This window comes from Pleurodeles waltl, chromosome 8, assembly GCF_031143425.1.
Source record: "Pleurodeles waltl isolate 20211129_DDA chromosome 8, aPleWal1.hap1.20221129, whole genome shotgun sequence".
NCBI classification, from domain to species: Eukaryota; Metazoa; Chordata; class Amphibia; order Caudata; family Salamandridae; genus Pleurodeles; species Pleurodeles waltl.
In genome coordinates this window covers 1161729928-1161750759 of record NC_090447.1, presented here as the reverse complement: position 1 = coordinate 1161750759, position 20832 = coordinate 1161729928, and the positions used below count along the sequence as shown (strand labels likewise).

The 20832-nt window shown below is 46.4% G+C and overlaps 1 protein-coding gene across 3 annotated transcripts in view; it reads right to left on the bottom strand.

Annotated features, from left to right (window-relative positions):
• Window positions 1-20832, bottom strand: part of ZC3H13 (zinc finger CCCH-type containing 13) — a 532845-nt gene that overhangs the window by 368513 nt on the left and 143500 nt on the right. For all 3 annotated transcript variants that reach the window (XM_069205400.1, XM_069205402.1, XM_069205401.1), the window contains exons 7-8: window positions 19105-19259; window positions 11199-11396 (exon numbers count right to left, since the gene is read on the bottom strand). In XM_069205400.1, coding sequence (XP_069061501.1) covers window positions 11199-11396; window positions 19105-19259 — 353 coding nt within the window. The remainder of the gene's footprint in view (window positions 1-11198; window positions 11397-19104; window positions 19260-20832) is intronic.

The window sequence follows — 20832 nt, the reverse complement described above, 5'->3', positions numbered from 1 at the left end:
GAAAGTCTGGGTTCTGGAGCCTGTGGCTCCCAGGGCACTCCAGGACAAATGGAGTGGCCCTTACCCGGTACTAGAAAGGAAGAGTCAGGTCACCTACCTGGTGGACCTGGGCACAAGCAGGAGCCCCAAGAGGGTGATCCATGTGAACCGCCTTAAGCTCTTCCATGACAGGGCTGATGTCAATCTGTTGATGGTAACAGATGAGGATCAGGAGGCAGAGAGTGAACCTCTCCCTGATCTTCTGTCATCAGACCCAAAAGATGGCACAGTAGATGGAGTGATCTACTCAGACACCCTCTCTGGCCAACAGCAAGCTGATTGTAGGAGAGTCCTACAACAGTTTCCTGAACTCTTCTCCTTAACCCCTGGTCAGACACACCTGTGTACCCATGATGTGGACACAGGAGACAGCATGCCTGTCAAAAACAAAATCTTTAGACAGTCTGACCATGTTAAGGAAAGCATCAAGGTGGAAGTCCACAAGATGCTGGAATTGGGAGTAATTGAGCGCTCTGACAGCCCCTGGGCTAGCCCAGTGGTCTTAGTCCCCAAACCTCACACCAAAGATGGAAAGAAAGAGATGAGGTTTTGTGTGGACTACAGAGGGCTCAATTCTGTCACCAAGACAGATGCCCATCCAATTCCAAGAGCTGATGAGCTCATTGATAAATTAGGTGCTGCCAAATTTCTAAGTACCTTTGACTTGACAGCAGGGTACTGGCAAATAAAAATGGCACCTGGAGCAAAAGAAAAGACAGCATTCTCCACACCTGATGGGCATTATCAGTTTACTGTTATGCCCTTTGGTTTAAAGAATGCCCCTGCCACCTTCCAAAGGTTGGTGAATCAAGTCCTTGCTGGCTTGGAGTCCTTTAGCACAGCTTATCTTGATGATATTGCTGTCTTTAGCTCCACCTGGCAGGATCACCTGGTCCACCTGAAGAAGGTTTTGAAGGCTCTGCAATCTGCAGGCCTCTCTATCAAGGCATCCAAATGCCAGATAGGGCAGGGAACTGTGGTTTACTTGGGCCACCTTGTAGGTGGAGGCCAAGTTCAGCCACTCCAACCCAAGATCCAGACTATTCTGGACTGGGTAGCTCCAAAAACCCAGACTCAAGTCAGGGCATTCCTTGGCTTGACTGGGTATTACAGGAGGTTTGTGAAGGGATATGGATCCATTGTGACAGCCCTCACTGAACTCACCTCCAAGAAAATGCCCAAGAAAGTGAACTGGACTGTGGAATGCCAACAGGCCTTTGACACCCTGAAACAGGCAATGTGCTCAGCACCAGTTCTCAAAGCTCCAGATTATTCTAAGCAGTTCATTGTGCAGACTGATGCCTCTGAACATGGGATAGGGGCAGTTTTGTCCCAAACAAATGATGATGGCCTTGACCAGCCTGTTGCTTTCATTAGCAGGAGGTTACTCCCCAGGGAGCAGCGTTGGAGTGCCATTGAGAGGGAGGCCTTTGCTGTGGTTTGGTCCCTGAAGAAGCTGAGACCATACCTCTTTGGGACTCACTTCCTAGTTCAAACTGACCACAGACCTCTCAAATGGCTGATGCAAATGAAAGGTGAAAATCCTAAACTGTTGAGGTGGTCCATCTCCCTACAGGGAATGGACTTTATAGTGGAACACAGACCTGGGACTGCCCATGCCAATGCAGATGGCCTTTCCAGGTTCTTCCACTTAGAAAATGAAGACTCTCTTGGGAAAGGTTAGTCTCATCCTCTTTCGTTTGGGGGGGGGTTGTGTAAGGAAATGCCTCCTTGGCATGGTTGCCCCCTGACTTTTTGCCTTTGCTGATGCTATGTTTACAATTGAAAGTGTGCTGAGGCCTGCTAACCAGGCCCCAGCACCAGTGTTCTTTCCCTAACCTGTACTTTTGTATCCACAATTGGCAGACCCTGGCATCCAGATAAGTCCCTTGTAACTGGTACTTCTAGTACCAAGGGCCCTGATGCCAAGGAAGGTCTCTAAGGGCTGCAGCATGTCTTATGCCACCCTGGAGACCTCTCACTCAGCACAGACACACTGCTTGCCAGCTTGTGTGTGCTAGTGAGGACAAAACGAGTAAGTCGACATGGCACTCCCCTCAGGGTGCCATGCCAGCCTCTCACTGCCTATGCAGTATAGGTAAGACACCCCTCTAGCAGGCCTTACAGCCCTAAGGCAGGGTGCACTATACCATAGGTGAGGGTACCAGTGCATGAGCATGGTACCCCTACAGTGTCTAAACAAAACCTTAGACATTGTAAGTGCAGGGTAGCCATAAGAGTATATGGTCTGGGAGTCTGTCAAACACGAACTCCACAGCACCATAATGGCTACACTGAAAACTGGGAAGTTTGGTATCAAACTTCTCAGCACAATAAATGCACACTGATGCCAGTGTACATTTTATTGCAAAATACACCCCAGAGGGCACCTTAGAGGTGCCCCCTGAAACTTAACCGACTGTCTGTGTAGGCTGACTAGTTCCAGCAGCCTGCCACACCAGAGACATGTTGCTGGCCCCATGGGGAGAGTGCCTTTGTCACTCTGAGGCCAGTAACAAAGCCTGCACTGGGTGGAGATGCTAACACCTCCCCCAGGCAGGAGCTGTGACACCTGGCGGTGAGCCTCAAAGGCTCACCCCTTTGTCACAACCCAGCAGGGCACTCCAGCTTAGTGGAGTTGCCCGCCCCCTCCGGCCACGGCCCCCACTTTTGGCGGCAAGGCTGGAGGGAACAAAGAAAGCAACAAGGAGGAGTCACTGGCCAGTCAGGACAGCCCCTAAGGTGTCCTGAGCTGAGGTGACTCTGACTTTTAGAAATCCTCCATCTTGCAGATGGAGGATTCCCCCAATAGGGTTAGGATTGTGTCCCCCTCCCCTTGGGAGGAGGCACAAAGAGGGTGTACCCACCCTCAGGGCTAGTAGCCATTGGCTACTAACCCCCCAGACCTAAACACGCCCTTAAATTTAGTATTTAAGGGCTACCCTGAACCCTAGAAAATTAGATTCCTGCAACTACAAGAAGAAGGACTGCCCAGCTGAAAACCCCTGCAGCGGAAGACCAGAAGACGACAACTGCCTTGGCCCCAGAAACTCACCGGCCTGTCTCCTGCCTTCCAAAGATCCTGCTTCAGCGACGCCTTCCAAAGGGACCAGCGACCTCGACATCCTCTGAGGACTGCCCCTGCTTCGAAAAGACAAGAAACTCCCGAGGACAGCGGACCTGCTCCAAGAAAAGCTGCAACTTTGTTTCCAGCAGCTTTAAAGAACCCTGCAAGCTCCCCGCAAGAAGCGTGAGACTTGCAACACTGCACCCGGCGACCCCGACTCGGCTGGTGGAGATCCGACACCTCAGGCGGGACCCCAGGACTACTCTAAGACTGTGAGTACAAAAACCTGTCCCCCCTGAGCCCCCACAGCGCCGCCTGCAGAGGGAATCCCGAGGCTTCCCCTGACCGCGACTCTTTGAATCCTAAGTCCCGACACCTGGGAGAGACCCTGCACCCGCAGCCCCCAGGACCTGAAGGACCGGACTTTCACTGGAGGAGTGACCCCCAGGAGTCCCTCTCCCTTGATCAAGTGGAGGTTTCCCCGAGGAACCCCCCCCTTGCCTGCCTGCAGCGCTGAAGAGATCCCGAGATCTCTCATAGACTAACATTGCGAACCCGACGCTTGTTTCTACACTGCACCCGGCCGCCCCCGCGCTGCTGAGGGTGAAATTTCTGTGTGGTCTTGTGTCCCCCCCGGTGCCCTACAAAACCCCCCTGGTCTGCCCTCCGAAGACGCGGGTACTTACCTGCAAGCAGACCGGAACCGGGGCACCCCCTTCTCTCCATTCTAGCCTAGGTGTTTTGGGCACCACTTTGAACTCTGCACCTGACCGGCCCTGAGCTGCTGGTGTGGTGACTTTGGGGTTGCTCTGAACCCCCAACGGTGGGCTACCTTGGACCAAGAACTAAGCCCTGTAAGTGTCTTACTTACCTGGTTAACCTAACAAAAACTTACCTCCCCCAGGAACTGTGAAAATTGCACTAAGTGTCCACTTTTGAAATAGCTATTTGTCAATAACTTGAAAAGTATACATGCAATTTTGATGATTTGAAGTTCCTAAAGTACTTACCTGCAATACCTTTCGAATGAGATATTACATGTAGAATTTGAACCTGTGGTTCTTAAAATAAACTAAGAAAAGATATTTTTCTATACAAAAACCTATTGGCTGGATTTGTCTCTGAGTGTGTGTACCTCATTTATTGTCTATGTGTATGTACAACAAATGCTTAACACTACTCCTTGGATAAGCCTACTGCTCGACCACACTACCACAAAATAGAGCATTAGTATTATCTCTTTTTACCACTATTTTACCTCTAAGGGGAACCCTTGGACTCTGTGCATGCTATTCCTTACTTTGAAATAGCACATACAGAGCCAACTTCCTACAAGTACCTATTACGTACTGTGTGTGATCGTGACATTGTTGTTGTGTGTTGGCTTTTATTAGCCAATCGTCCAGATATGGGAATAAGTGCATGTGATGTCTTCTTATATGAGCTGCTACTATAGCTAGGAATTTTGTAAATACCCTGGAGCTGTTGTTATTCCGAAAGGTAACACTCTGAATTGGTAATGTTTGCCTTGTATTACAAACCTGAGGTATTTTCTGTGAGATGGATGGATGGGTATATGAAAATACGCATCCTTGAAATCCAGTGTTGTCATGTATTCCCCCTTGTTTTAGTAAGGGAACTATGTCCTGAAGTGTTACTATGTGGAAATGAACTGATTTGATCAAGAGATTCAGTGTTCTGAGATCTAAGATAGGCCATAACGTTTTGTCTTTTTTTGGGCTAAGGAAATACAGGGAGTAAACGCCTGTCCCTTTCTGGTGATAGGGTACTAGCTCTATGGCTTGTTTTTGTAGCAGTGCTTGGACCTCTATTTGTAATAGGTCTAAGTGTTGTGGAGACAATTTGTGCGGTTTTGCTGGAACATCTGGAGGGAATGTTGTGAGTTCTATGCAATAACCATGTTGGATAATTGATAGGACCCACGTGTCTGTGGTAATGTGTGTCCAATTGTGGTTGAATTTGGTTAACCTCCCCACCCACCGGTGATAAGTGTTGGGGAAGTGTGACATTGACGTCACTGTTTGCTAGGGCTTGGCGGGCTGGAATTTCCCTCTTACTCTTGGGAATTGTCCTCTGTCGGAACCACAAAACCCCCCCTCTCTGGTACTGAGATTGGTAGGTGGGTTTTGTTTGGGAGGTGGATGGTTCTGATGGCTGTTGTCTAAACCCCCCCCTAAACTGTGGTTTCCTAAATGTTCCTCTGTATTGTGAGGAGTAGAGCGCGCCCATTACTTTGGCCATGTATGTGTCTTTTTTCATCTTCTCAATTGCGGTATCCACTTCCGGCCCAAATAGCTGATGTTGAATAAACGGCATATTCAATACCGCCTGTTGTATTTCTGGCTTAAATCCAGAACTTCACAGCCATGCATGCCTTCGAATAGTCACTGCTGTGTTGACAGTCCGTGCTGCTGTATCGGCAGAGTCTAGGGCAGACGGATTTGGTTATTTGATCTGGCCTGTCCTTCTTCGACCACTTGTTGAGCACGTTTTTGGTGTTCTTTGGGCAAATGCTGGATGATGTCTTGCATTTCGTCCCAGTGCGCCTTGTCGTAGCGGGCAAGTAAGGCCTGTGAGTTGGCAATTCGCCACTGATTGGCTGCTTGCGATGCCACTCTTTCCTGCTGCGTCGAATTTTCTACTCTCCTTATCAGTGGGTGGCGCATCCACTGAGGATTGTGAATTTGCCCTTTTTCGTGCAGCCCCCACAACCACTGAATCCGGAGGGAGCTGTTGAGTAATGAACACTGGATATTTCTTTTCAACCCTTGGCATGATGGCTCTCCCTTTTACAGGGTCTTGGAAGACCTGCTGTGTGTGTTTCAGCATGCCCGGTAACATTGGTAAACTTCGGTAGGATGCGTGCGTGGATGCCAGAGTGTTGAACAGGAAGTCATCCTCCACTGGCTCTGAGTGCATTGTTACGTTGTGGAACGTAGCTGCTCTGGCTAGTACCTGCGTGTATGCTGTATTGTCCTCTGGTGGTGATGGCTTGGTTGGAAAACACTCTGGGCTGTTGTGCCGGATTCTCGACCGGAGTTGGAAGTCTTTGGCAAGTCTTTGGCTTTTTTCGGTGCCGATGTTACCTGGTCACCATATTTTCTGTGGGTTGAGCCATGGCCTTCTGGCGGTGGCGTCCCTGTGGCCTTGAGTTTTTTGGTGTGACCCTGGGTGTGGGACGGGGCAGGTGTACTCACTGTTTGCCGCTCCGTCGAAGGTCGATCACCGTCGGATTCATCTGAGTCCGATTCTTGGATGGAAATTCTCATCTCTTCTTCCTCGACGTCGATATGTTGTTTTGGCTTCGACACCATCTGTAGTCGTCTTGCACATCAATCTCTGAAGGTCTTCTTAGATTGAAACGCTTGGCAAGCTTCACAAGTATCCTCCCTGTGTTTGGGCGACAAACACAGGTTACAGACCCGGTGCTGGTCTGTATAAGGATACTTGGCCTGACACTTAGGACAGAAACGGAAGGGGGTCCGGTCCATTAGTGTTCGACGACAGGTGTGGTCGGGCTGACCAGACCTTGATGAAGAGCGGAAGCCCTGAAGGGCCGCCGAAGCAGTCTTGATATCGGTGCCGATACGATAAAACTAAACCGCGGACCCGAACGTAAACAATACAGATGAATTTTCTATTCTTTTCTAAGTTTCCCGATTCGAAATACGGAGCGAAGAGGAACACATTCGAACCAGATGGCAGAAAGAAATCAATCTAAGATGGAGTCGACGCCCATGCGCAATGGAGCCAAAAGGGAGGAGTCACTCGTCCCGTGACTCGAAAAGACTTCTTCGAAGAAAAACAAATTGTAACACTCCAAACCCAACACTAGATGGTAGGAACAGTGCACAGCAAGTGTATCTGCAGCTACACATGCCATCGAACATATATATATACATATATATATACACATATATATATATATATAAAAACTTAGTTTCAATTGGAAAAACGTTATTTATTTTGCCAATAACTTTGGCACAGTCTGACAAATCTTCACAAACTTTTCAAAATTAGTACACCACTCACTTAAGCTGCTATCTTAAAAGTTACAGGGTGATTCGTCAGAAGGGGGGCCAAGAAAAAGGGAGGGTCCAAAAATGCTTTTTCCCCAATGCAATTTCCTTAGGGATTTTTAAAGAATAATACAGTCCGAACCAATGGACGGACTAACACAACATTTGGCAGGAAGCTAGAAGTTGGTTGAGAAAGAGCCCTTTATAGGTCGAGCCTAGACGGCGCTTGCGCTGTTGCTTAGCGACCTGGTGTAGACGGTTTATAAGGTTCAGCTCCACACAGTCATTGCGATTTGTGTATGCCAGTGTCCTTTAAAAATCCTTGCTTACTACTGAGTAATCTTTGTCCCACCTCGTTTCAATTTTGTGTCCTCCAAGGAGATCGGACCTAGTACTGTATAAATACACTGCTCACACCATTTTAAGATGTGTTCAGGGACTACTTTGATCTTTCATCTGGAGCACTGTACAGGAGTGCTCATCTTTCTAAGCTCTGCTGGAAGCAGGGCTGTAAATCTTATCTAGTCACACTGCTGTGTATTCCAAAACTTTCCTCCCTCCTCCATGCTGTCTGTTTGTTTATGGTTTGCCAGTCCTGCCTCAAGGAGCCCAGCTCTTACTCCTCCATGCTCTCAAGCGTGCAAGAAAACATATGAAATGATTGCTCCCGCATGTAGGGAGCAGCATTTCTCGATGCTCCCTGTGTGCAGAACACATAAGACCGCACGGGAATTCAGACTCTTCTGGCATTGATGCTTATGCATCACTTCTGGAATGGATCTCAATCTTACCAGTGCGCTCCTGGTGAGAGTAGAGTCCATCCTTTATCCTTTTTATTACTACAAGCATGCAAATGCACAAAATGACCACTAAGCTCCATACGTTTGGCCTTGCCCTGTTTGAGTCAGCGGTACGCATCAGTCGTCCCGCATTTTTTCAGATTGATGAACAGCTTACCAAAAGGCCCCGCAAGCGTTTGTGATGCAGAGAATAATGAGCACATCTCCATCAAACAAACAAGTCCTTACTTCATGTAATTAAGAGGAAGTAGCCTTGTTTGATGGAGATTCAACTCTTTGAAAACTTGCTGTCTTCTCGATTTAAGGATTCATGTTAGCACATATTTCAGAAGGAAGACACTCGAACAATATTCTCAAAATTACACCACACATGGTCCCCAAAGGCATAACTTCATGGTCTTTTATGTAATGGTTGAGTAGAATGTGCGCTATACATTTACCAACAAGGTAGCACTTATTAATTAGCCAGCAGAAAGTACTCCAGTTGGGTAGACATTTTGTGCAAAACTGTGAACTCTTCTTGGATAAATAAGCAGTTGAGGCTCCATTCTGGCACAGATGCTCACTTCACTGAAATTAATCACAATGGGAAGCACTTTCAAATATAAACATAGCAGGTGTCCCAGTTGGAGGTCTGCTTCTGTTAAGGACAAAACCTCCCAACTTATTGAACTTATTCAAAGCAAGGATATTTTCTCTGCAATCCATTGTTGTAAAACACCTGCAGCCTGTGTGAACATTACTGACTGACTTCTGTGGTATTTGCAATTGCTTTACACCCTCTCCAATAAGCCTTAGTTGCTCTCCACAGCAACTCTATGAGACCTTTGGTTGTTTGGAACCACTAAAACTATCACCAAGGGTTGACTGGACTCAGTACATGGTGTCTCACCTATGGGTGTACGCCATATACTGAGCCATCCTCCTACACTTATCCCACAACACTAACTCGTACTCCAAGGTAGCTATAACTCACGCCCCCACCATACACAGTTTTCTCATAAATAATTGCATAGCAAATGTTGCAGTGATATTGTCAATGATGTCACAGAAGGTGTCATTACTGATGTAATATGTGGGGTAAGTAGCAGTGCATGGCAAGGGCGAAAGTTATAGTTAACTTAGAGCATGAGTTCTAGTGTTTAGAAATAAGTATAACTATAACTTTTGATTTTCAGTGGTTTTGTGCTTGTAAACTTTGAGCCTAAATATGTCACTGTGACCTTTGTTTTTTTCAGCGAATTTCAAAGGTGTTTTTTTAATTATATTTCCTAACTATAACGTCCCTGTAACCTTTGTTTCATTCAGTGAATTTCAATAGTTTTTTTTTTTTTTTTTACATTTTATTTCCCAACTTCAACCTTTAAGACTGGGTGTGTGAGTGGCTGTATAGGTAGGTGAGTGGGTGTGGGAGTGACTATGGGTCTTTGGATGGAGGTGTGAGTGGTTTTGTGGGTGTATGAGTGGCTGTATGTGTCTGTGAGTGGGTTTTTGATTGACTGTATGTGGGTGTACTTGGCTATGTCAGTGGGTGCATGAGTGCCTGTGTGGATCAATGAGTTGGTGCGCGAGTCTCTAACTGGGTCTGTGAGTGGGTGCCTGGGTGTCTTTCAAGGTCTGTGAGTGGATGGATGAGTGAGTTGGTGAGTGAGTGGTTGTGTGAGTCTCTGAGTGGGTGAGTGCCTGAGTGGGTCAGTAAGTGGGTGCTTGAGTCTCCGAGTGGATCTGTGAGTGGGTGCACAAGTCCCTGAGTGAGTCTGTGAATGGGAACATGAGTGTCTAAGTGGGTCTCTGAGTAGGTGGATGAGTGGATCTGTCAGGGGGTACACAGTGGGAAAATAAATTTAAAAGTAGGGGGGGACACAGGAGCAGGTCCTTATGCCAGCTACCCGTGTCGAACCTTCTGTCGAGCTTGCCCGCAGACCCCCTTGCTGCCTTCAATTTTGGGCCTCCTCTGCTCATTTTTTGCCTCTTCTCTGCTCGCTTCTGCCCTCTATTTTGCCTCTTTCTGCTCATTCTGCCCATTATTCGGCCTCTTGCTGCTCGTTTCTAACCTTTATTCTCCTTCTTGCAGCTGGTTTCTGACTCTATACTGCCTTTCTGCTTGTTTGACCTTTATTCTACCCCTTTCTGCTCCCTTCTGACCTTTATTTTGCCTCTTTCTGCTTCTTTTGGACCTTTATTCTGCTTCTTTCTGCTCGTTTCTGAACTTTATTCTGCCTCTTCCTGCACGTTTCTCACCTTTATTTTGCCTTTTTTGTTTTTTGCTCATTGCTGACCTTTATTTAGCCTTTCTGCTCATTACTGACCTTTACTATGCCTCTTTCTGCTAATTTTTCACCTTTATTCCGCCTTTCTGCTAGTTTCTCACCTTCACTTTGCTGCCTTCTGCTCGTTGACCTTTATTCTGCCTTTTTCAGCTTGTTTCCCACCTTTATTCTGCTCCTTAGCTCATTTCTCACCTTTACTCTGCCTCTTAGCTCGTTGCTCACTTTTATTTTGCCTTCAACTGCTCATTGATTACCTTTATTTTGCTTCTTTCTACTTGTTTCTGACCGTTATTGTCCCTTTCTGCTTGTTTCTCATCTTTATTTTGCCTTTCTGCTCGTTGCTTACCTCTATTCTGCCTCTTGCTGCTCAATTCTCACCTTTATTTTGCCTCTTTCTGACATTTATTCAGCCCGTTTCTGCTTGTTTCCCATTTTTATTTTGTCTCATCCAGCTCGAAGCAGGTCTTTATTCTGACTTTCTGACCTTTATGAGCCTCTTTCTGCTCATTTCTCAACTTTATTCTGAGTCTTTCTGCTCATTGCTGATCTTCATTCTGTCTCGTTCTGCTTGTTTCGCACCTTTATCATGCCTCTTTCTGCTCATTTTTCACCTTTATCTTGCCTCTTTCAGACTTTAATTCTGCCGCTTTCTGCTTCCTTCGGAGCGACATGGCAAGTCTCAAGGCCCCAGCTGGCTACCCGCCTCCTGCGGGAGCCGGCACTGCTGATGTGTGTAGGAAAAGAGAGAAACCTGCGCAATAGCAGGATTATTCAGTGCTTATGACTATTGATGAGGATCCCCTGGAAGAGAAATGGTCTGATAATGGGCATCCCTTCTGTGGGAATGGAGATCAAGACGACAGGTTACAGTTGCAGAAGAGAGCAAGCATGATTTGAAATAAGTTAATGGAACAACGATTTTTCAGTGTGATGAGCAAGCAGCATTCTTGAAATTTAATAATCACCACAATAAATAACCCACCTCAGCTTTTCTTTTTTATCCTTGTGTTTTTCAAGATCACGCAGTTTTTCTTTTCCTTCTTTAATTTTCTCTTCAGCACGGTCTTTTGATTTATGTTTTTCTTTGTGTTTTTTTACCACAAGTATTTCTTCCAGAGATGGGGGAGGTGGGCTTGGAGTACGAGGCCCTTTCTTTTTACTTTGGGATCCTTTAGAACTTCTATAATGCAAAAGGAGGTGGTTTACATGAGGACAAAATAGAAAGCTCATACATAACAAATTGTAACACTTTCAATACTGAAGGGGAGCAACCTAAAAAGAACACAACCAGTGAAAAGAGCTTAACTGCCTGTAACAATATTTCTGCAGCTTGGGATGGTATACATTCACGTGTTGTATGCATACACAAGCCATCTAGTAGCTGTGTTCCCCATTCCTTGGGTGGTTTTATTGTTAAATAGGATGTTGAATGGTGAATCTCTTAAAAAAATATTTTGGTTTCATTGACCGGCCTTGCAATCTCATCCTAGCTGCCATCTTGAGATTTCTTTCTGTCGCATTTTTATGTGCATTTGGTGCCTACAGGTGTAGCTTTTCACCCTTCCATCCTCTGGTGGGGGCTGGTTAGGACCTTACAGTTGGTGTTTTTTTTTTTTTTCTGGTACCCCGGGTCTTTGGACCTGTAAGGAAATGCCTCCTTGGCATGGTTACCCCCTGACGTTTTGCCCTTTGCTGATGCTATGTTTTGAATTGAAAGTGTGCTGAGGCCTGCTAACCAGGCCCCAGCACCAGTGTTCTTTCCCTAACCTGTACTTTTGTATCCACAATTGGCACACCCTGGCATCCAGGTAAGTCCCTTGTAACTGGTACCCATGGTACCTAGGGCCCTGATGCCAGGGAAGGTCTCTAAGGGCTGCAGCATATCTTATGCCACCCTGGGGACCCCTCACTCAGCACAGACACACTGCTTGCCAGCTTGTGTGTGCTGGTGAGGACAAAACGAGTAAGTCGACATGGCACTCCCCTCAGGGTGCCATGCCAACCTCACACTGCCTATGCAGTATAGATAAGTCACCCCTCTAGCAGGCCTTACAGCCCTAAGGCAGGGTGCACTATACCATAGGTGAGGGCACCAGTGTATGAGCACTGTGCCCCTACAGTGTCTAAGCCAAACCTTAGACATTGTAAGTGCAGGGTAGCCATAAGAGTATATGGTCTGGGAGTCTGTCAAACACGAACTCCACAGCACCATAATGGCTACACTGAAAACTGGGAAGTTTGGTATCAAACTTCTCAGCACAATAAATGCACACTGATGCCAGTGTACACTTTATTGTGAAATACACCCCAGAGGGCACCTTAGAGGTGCCCCCTGAAACCTTAACCAACTACCTGTGTAGGCTGACTGGTTTTAACAGCCTGCCACACTCGAGACATGTTGCTGGCCCCATAGGGAGAGTGCCTTTGTCACTCTGAGGCCAGTAACAAAGCCTGCACTGGGTGGAGATGCTAACACCTCCCCCAGGCAGGAGCTGTAACACCTGGCGGTGAGCCTCAAAGGCTCACCCCCTTTGTTCCAGCACCACAGGGCACTCCAGCTAGTGGAGTTGCCCGCCCCCTCCGGCCACGGCCCCACTTTTGGCGGAAAGGCCGGAGGAAATAATGAGAATAACAAGGAGGAGTCACTGGCCAGTCAGGACAGCCCCTAAGGTGTCCTGAGCTGAAGTGACTAACTTTTAGAAATCCTCCATCTTGCAGATGGAGGATTCCCCCAATAGGGATAGGAATGTGACCCCCTACCCTTGGGAGGAGGCACAAAGAGGGTGTACCCACCCTCAGGGTTAGTAGCCATTGGCTACTAACCCCCCAGACCTAAACACGCCCTTAAATTTAGTATTTAAGGGCTACCCTGAACCTAAGAATTTAGATTCCTGCAACTTACAGAAGAAGAGGACTGCTGAGCTGAAAAACCCCTGCAGAAGAAGAAAGAAGACACCAACTGCTTTGGCCCCAGTCCTAGCGGCCTGTCTCCTGCCTTCCAAAGAAAACTGCTCCAGCGACGCTTTCCCCAGGACCAGCGACCTCTGAATCCTCAGAGGATGCCCTGCTTCCAAGAGACCAAGAAACTCCCGAGAACAGCGGCCCTGTTCAACAAAGACTGCAACTTTGTATCCAGAGGAGCAGATTTAAAGACCCCTGCAATCCCCGCAAGAAGCGTGAGACTTGCAACACTGCAACCGGCGACCCCGACTCGACTGGTGGAGAAACAACGCTACAGGAAGGACCCTCCGGCAACTCCAAGACTGTGAGTAACCAAAGTTGTCCCCCCTGAGCCCCCACAGCGACGCCTGCAGAGGGAATCCCGAGGCTCCCCCTGACCGCGCCTGCCTGACTCTGAAATCCCGACGCCTGGAAAAGACCCTGCACCCGCAGCCCCCAGGACCTGAAGGATCGGAACTCCAGTGCAGGAGTGACCCCCAGGAGGCCCTCTCCCTTGCCCAGGTGGTGGCTACCCCGAGGAGCCCCACCCTTGCCTGCCTGCACTGCTGAAGAGACCCCTTGGTCCCACATTGAAAACCATTGGAAACCCGACACGTGTTTGCACACTGCACCCGACCGCCCCGCGCTGCTGAGGGTGTACTTTTTGTGCTGACTTGAGTCCCCCCCGGTGCCCTACAAAACCCCCCTGGTCTGCCCTCCGAAGACGCAGGTACTTACCTGCTGGCAGACTGGAACCGGGGCTCCCCCTTACCTCCATTGAAGCCTATGTGTTTTGGACACCTCTTTGACCTCTGCACCTGACCGGTCCTGAGCTGCTGGTGTGGTTTGGGGTTGCTCTGAACCCCCAACGGTGGGCTACCTTGGACCCAAATCTGAACCCCGTAGGTGGTTTACTTACCTGCAAGAACTAACAATACTTTACCTCCCCCAGGAACTGTGAAAATTGCACTAAGTGTCCACTTTTAAAACAGCTAAATGTGTTTTATGCAAAAAGTATATATGCTATTGTGATTATTCAAAGTTCCTAAAGTACTTACCTGCAATACCTTTCGAATGAGATATTACATGTAGAATTTGAACCTGTGGTTCTTAAAATAAACTAAGAAAATATATTTTTCTATACAAAAACCTATTGGCCTGGAATTGTCTCCGAGTGTGTGTTCCTCATTTATTGCCTGTGTGTATGCACAACAAATGCTTAACACTACTCCTTTGATAAGCCTACTGCTCGACCACACTACCACAAAATAGAGCATTAGTATTCTCTCTTGCCACTATCTTACCACTAAGGGGAACCCTTGGACTCTGTGCATGCTATTCCTTACTTTGAAATAGCACATACAGAGCCAACTTCCTACAGGACCCTACTTTCAGGTTTGCAGTCCTAGATAGTCGTACTGCACTACAGCTACTGTGTTACTGCAGTGGTTTCCGGCACTGCTGCTGTCTGAGCCTGATCTCTGGCACTGTACCCAGCCCACTCGTGGAAACAGGCGGATACAAGTGTATGGCAGGGCAGTTTAGGGTGGTGGGTGATGGCTGTAAGTGAGGCACCCTTGGCTCTTCTTTGGAGTTCCTCTAGTTGTTGGTAGGGATGGGCGGGGGCACACTTCTTTACTTGGGTTTATATGGCTACTGACTGCATACTGTTTGTACATACCCTGTCTATACCCTGATTTCACAGCCCCAGGTTCAGCCAGCTAGCCAAACCAAACCAAGTCACCTAAGCCAACCAATTTATTCAACCAAGCTAAGCCAGCAAATCAATCAATCAGCTACTAAAGCTTTCAGTTGTTTTAGCAACCCTGAAAGTTGCCAAGAGAGCGCATGAGTCGCTTTGCAGCAAGTTGCAGCATCCAGGTCAGATACTTTTGCAGCTCCAGTACAGTCTGTTCTGCTTTTGAAATGGTTTTCTGAAGCCCTGGTTTGCATGAGTGGAGGCAGCTCTACAAGTCTAGGGGGAGGGGCTGTAAGTCGACATCTGCTATTGCTGCTGCCACTTTCCCAGTATTTGATGTGCTACCCGAAGCAATTTGCTGGCCACGCTGGTACTGCTTTTGTCCTTTCTCATTCTTGTTCATTTTGACCTCACCTACGCCTTGGCCTGTTCCCAGCTTGGGAAACTTTGTTTGAAGGCTCCATCTTTCCCCACCCTCACTGTGGCCTCAATGGGCAGACAGAAGTGTCCCTCCACTGTCACCGCAACCCCTCCTCCCAAGACTACTTCATTCGACTGGATGTTGCAGAGGGCGATAGGGGTGGTGTCCACTAAAATTGAACTTGCAGAAATGACTCTCCTGGATGCAGGAGTTCACCCCAGCCATCGTTCAACTTTTGTGCTGCGATTATAACCCTATCATTACCCCACAGTGGAGACCAGTGGCGCTACTGTCCCCCATGAGGTGGAGTCTGGTGAGGTGATTCATCCTTCGCCCGGTTCATCTAATGGAGTCCGCTCCCTTGAGGCTGGGTGTGTGGGTCGCCAACAACCAGCGATAAAGTGGCAGCGAGCTGTCTAGAAAGGACTGTGCAAGACCGCTGCTTATGTTGATTCTGCTTCTTCCACATCTGTGCCCACTCGGCCATCCTGTGTAATTGATGTCACGGATGTAGGGGGTCCTGATTCTTATCCTAGCTGGGCAACCCAATTGATAGCAGATGTAGTTGAAAAAGTCAAGACCTGCTTGCGCTTGAAATTTACACCGTTACAAGTGCGTCTTTAAACTATTGAGTCACATTGTAACGCCAGCAGTCGACGAGGGGGCTGCGGGGATGTTCGACAATCCTGCCCTGTCTCGTATGGTTAGTGGCCCCAGTCATGACAACTGTGGAACCTCTCCTCCCCCTTCACCGGCTCATCTTCTAACTTCCAGAGCCACTGCATTATCTAATGGGCAATCCACTGACTGGGATCAACGAGGGATCCATCTTGGCCGGAAGAGTAGCAGTACTGCGAATCATGGGCTAGTCAGCTCAACCTGCAGCCACAGGCTCCTAATCATTAACTTGCCACCAGTGTCCTGCCCCTACATGCAATACTAGCAGGAGTTCCTGAATTGCGCAGAGGTCAGAGGGAGATGCACAAGGAGCTGGTCAACAAATGTCTGAACTGGCTAGCGTATAACAAGAATTTAGCGGTTTCATTGGCACACAAGATTCTTTTAACGTGCAGAGTTGGGTGGATTGGACAGGGTCAGGTAGACCATCCAGAGGATTGTATCATCATTAATTTCAAACATCCTAATTTGGTTTGTAGGTTATTATTCGAAGATGTGCATATACAGGTAGGGGAGTCTACAGTCCTTTGGCCCTTGGGATATTTTTACAAACCCAGCCTCTACCTTAGAAGTGACTTTTCCAGAATGCTGCCTCTGCCCCCCTTTAAGGGTTTTACATATGGCCAATACGGTTCCAACAGGATTTACAACATTCCAGTTCCAAACCGCTTTGATGCCCTGGCCAGAGTCTACTGACTCCCTGCTGGAGTGGGTCCCCCTCAGCAACAACTCCACAGAGGTGGCAGCCATCTGAGTAGAGGAAGTAGGGTTAACATCATATCTCAAATTTGCAAAACTAGGGCCCAAATTCACAAACATTGCACACCTCCCATTAGACATTCCGTTGCTCCTCCCACTGAAACCCAACTAGATCCTCCTCCTGAAACGCTCAAGTCTGCTTCCTTCTGGCAACTGGGTTCTGTGGTCAATGTTAAGGGCATTATTCCAGAGGCACTCCTAGCCCTTAAAGACATCGGAACTGGTAGACTGTATAAAGCTGGCAGTATTTTCAACGGTTTAGACGTGCTTACCTCTGCAACCGTAAGCTCCCACTGTGGGCCTGTGGGTAACTGGCAGGTGAGCTGGAACATAGGTATTAAATTCAAGCTCATGGATGCGGATTGAGGTCAATTTTTGGAGGTGTTTCAAATTTGTAAGTTCCAAGAAACTTGTCAGTTGATAAGTATTGTAAGCAAGGCTAGTCCACATTTGTTGGCGCCCTGCCCTCTACTGCAGATAGACCGCCGGCTAGATTATTCTGGCATCTGGTCACCCACAATGACCACAAAAATTATGCCTATCCCGAATATCACATTTCTGGGGCAGACTGGGTGGGGCACTTCTCGGCCCTCTAAGTAGAGCCTTCCTTCAAAATACTTCCAACTAACCCAGATAACCCACCCTCTAGAAGAGCTGAAATTTAGGAGGTAGTGTTTTTCACTATAGAAGAATCCGTCAATGCTTTAAAGGGGCTGGAACTTAGGTAAGCCCCTGGGGTGAATGGGATAATTTTGTGCCAAACCCCAAATTTGGGCTCCCTATATCAATATTCTGATTAAATCAAATGCGTTCGTAAAAAGGGCTCAAGGAAAGAATCAGGTAATTATCGGCCCATATCCATGATAGATAACATACAAAAAATATATTGTAAACATCTCTTGGTAAGACTTTGAGACTGGATTAGATCCAAGGCCCTATCTCACATTCAAGCCGGCTTCATCCCTAAAACAAGTACTGTGGACAAGATTTTTTGTTTTTTTGACACTAAAATGGAAAATTGTCGACCCGGAACTGTGTGTGTGCTCTGTTGCATTTGTAGATTTGTGCGCGATATTTGACCTTGTTCCAAGAACAAAACTTTGTGATGTGTTAACAAAAAAAAAACAACAAAAAAAAATTGGTGTTCCCTTAGGGCTAGTGACGCTGATTCGAAAATAGTACAACAACAATTTTGCTAGAGTCAGATGGGCCCACCAGGGGGTACAGAGAACTTTCCAATAGGGTGCGATGTACGACAAGCATGTGCCCTTGTTCCTAAAGTACTCTTACTATTCATCAATGAAAGCATACCTTATTTAACAAATTGCATGAATGATGCTCCCAGGATAGCTGGTTCCAAAGCACCATGTCTGCTATTCGCAGACACACTTCGCTTATCTAAAACTGATGTAGGTCTTAATGCGCTTTTGGGGAAGTTCAACCAATTTTGTAAGGACCATGGCCTTGAAATAAATTCATCTAAAATTAAATGCATGATATTCACATAGCTGCAGACATAACAGAGTGTGGTTTGAGATGGAACATACACAGGCCAGGGCAGAGTGTGGAGCCGTGAAGTACTTCTTTAAATGGGGCATTACTTATGATCTTGCAGCTGGTGTTTTAATCAATTCTAGGCATCCTGACCAGAAAAAAAAAAAATAGTATAGGTATGTGCCTTTTACATGCCTATGTCGTCCTGAGGTGAATCCTGTTGGATTTATCGTATTCCTTTGTAATCATCCCACTCCTCATTACCTACATCAGTGGTTCCCAACCTGTGAGCCTCCTCAGGGGTCCGCGACTGCTTAGAAAATTAAATAATATTACCAGATTAGGCCCCTACCTTTCAGTAATGACTCAGTGGGGGGTCCCCAGATTCCAAAAAAGATACAGTGGGGGTCCCCGGGCTCCAGTAATGATAAAGTGGGCGTCCACAGAAGTCAAAAGGTTGGGAACCACTAACCTACATCATTTGGTAATTCATCGGCTTCTTTCAAGTCTGAATACACTGAAATAATCCAAATTCTTGTCTCACGTATCCTTAGCAACAGTTGGGATGACCAGTTTCGGTGTGACTGTTCTTTAGAGGCTTGTTTGCTGGACGTGAAAGGGGTGGAGGTGGTGTAGGCTGGGCTAGTAGTGTAGTTTATTGTTTGCAGGAGGCCGAGGCCCATCATTCTCTTTCAACCCTTCTAATCAGACCAAGACAGCACTGTTTAGTCCATCATGACTGTTAATAAGAGGGGACCCAATGAGGCTACTATTTTGAAAACTCCAAACGATCGAACAAAAGAGCATTTCAAATCAAAATGTGAAACAATTGTTGTGGAGAAACAAAAACAACAATGAAGAAGATTCATATTTACATTTCCACAATTGCACACTGACCTCTGGTGATCAGAGAGTGGTGAAGAGACTATAGATGCCTTCTTCTCTTTTTTGCTGGAGGACGCTTTAGGGCTCAGTTTCCTTTTTGGAGACTTGCTAGATTTTCTTGGTGAAGGTGACGGTGTTCTCTTTGACCTTAAAACTTCAGGAGATATCTAAATCAAGGAATTCAAGAAAAAACGTTTACATTTTAAGAAAATGTTACCTTCTTCTCCAAGAGATTCTCTATACTCAATCTACAAGCCTACACTGCCCTTTATTTAGCCCCACAACTACTGCTCATCTATAAGTTATGCATACACACACACAAATGTGTATATATTTGGAAAAAGAGACCTACAGTTTTACCCATCAGTAAGGTTATTTTAAGCATCCTACTAGAGCTGCTTTCAGTTGTCCCAGTCTAAAGGCACAATGACGCTAAAGATTTATTGTTAAAATCACTTATGGCATGGTCTTGATGCTTTTTCACAAAAGAATTTCAAAAACATTATAAAAATGAAAACACTTTAAAAATGCATGTGTTGCCACACTTTAACCTTTCAAATATTAGGCTGAATCATACTTGAGAGTTTCAGTTAATTGCACCACAAACACCTGATGAAACAAGTGTAGACAAACATAAAACCAGCATGTGCCCTTTGAAAGGAGTATTGATTAAATAGCAAAAGCGGCTTTCCAGCAAGAGTAGCCTTTTTTATGATCAAAAGGTGACATATTTCCAACTTTTGATAAGGAGACCACAACACATATTCACTTTCAGAATGTCAATTAAAACTAAAGGAGAGCCTGTCCTTTTCATACCTGTAAACTATACTGAGGTTAATGCACACCTATAACTAATTCAGGTCAGACTGGATTCTGTTAAGGACGTCAATCTGTGAAAATTAGATCTGTCAGTCAGCATGGATGGATGTAAACCTAATAAGCATTTGCAATGCAATAGGTCTCGCATTTGCTTGAGTTAGAGCTATTGGCTTTGTAAATGCATAACTTGACTTTTCTTTCCACATAAATTCACTAACCCTGCTGCCTAATTTGATCCTCTCTGCCACATAATTCCAGTGGCCCTACATACATTTAACTAAAGCACTTGTATTTACCTGCTTCCTCTATCTGCAGCAAAAAATGAAAATATTGCCATTATTTATTATATTCTTTTATAATATTATTTGGAGTCCCCCAACCTCGTGTGGTGACCCAGAGCTCACAGACACAAAAAGCACATTGTGCGGTGGGTTATGGGCAAAAACGTTTTGTAAAAGGAATGTCCTGCAAAGCATCATGGGGCAATTTATGAGTGCAGAGAATATTGTAATATCTTAACTGTAATGCTAAGAACAACCCCTAGAGGGCACCACCACTATAAAAAAAACATTTGTAAGAAACATGGTCATGTAACCATATAGCCTGCCCATAGAGCACACCCACATGAAAACAGAATGGCAGAACGTAACGCAGTATAACCACGTATTTAGCTCCTAGAGGGTGTAGTGCATTACACATTTTCATGCCTAGCAGGCCTACTATTATAAACAAGGGCCTTAAAATACAAACTATTCCCAGCTACAAAACAAAAGTACCAGCCATGAGAGAGCTTAAAAGGACAGTGAATGGTGGGAAAGGTTACTCTATTGTCGTCTCCCTCTAACATAGTTTGGGTACGCATGTAGGCAAAAATGGTTTGTTAAAGGAATGTCCTGCAAAGCATGATAGGGCGATGGTTCG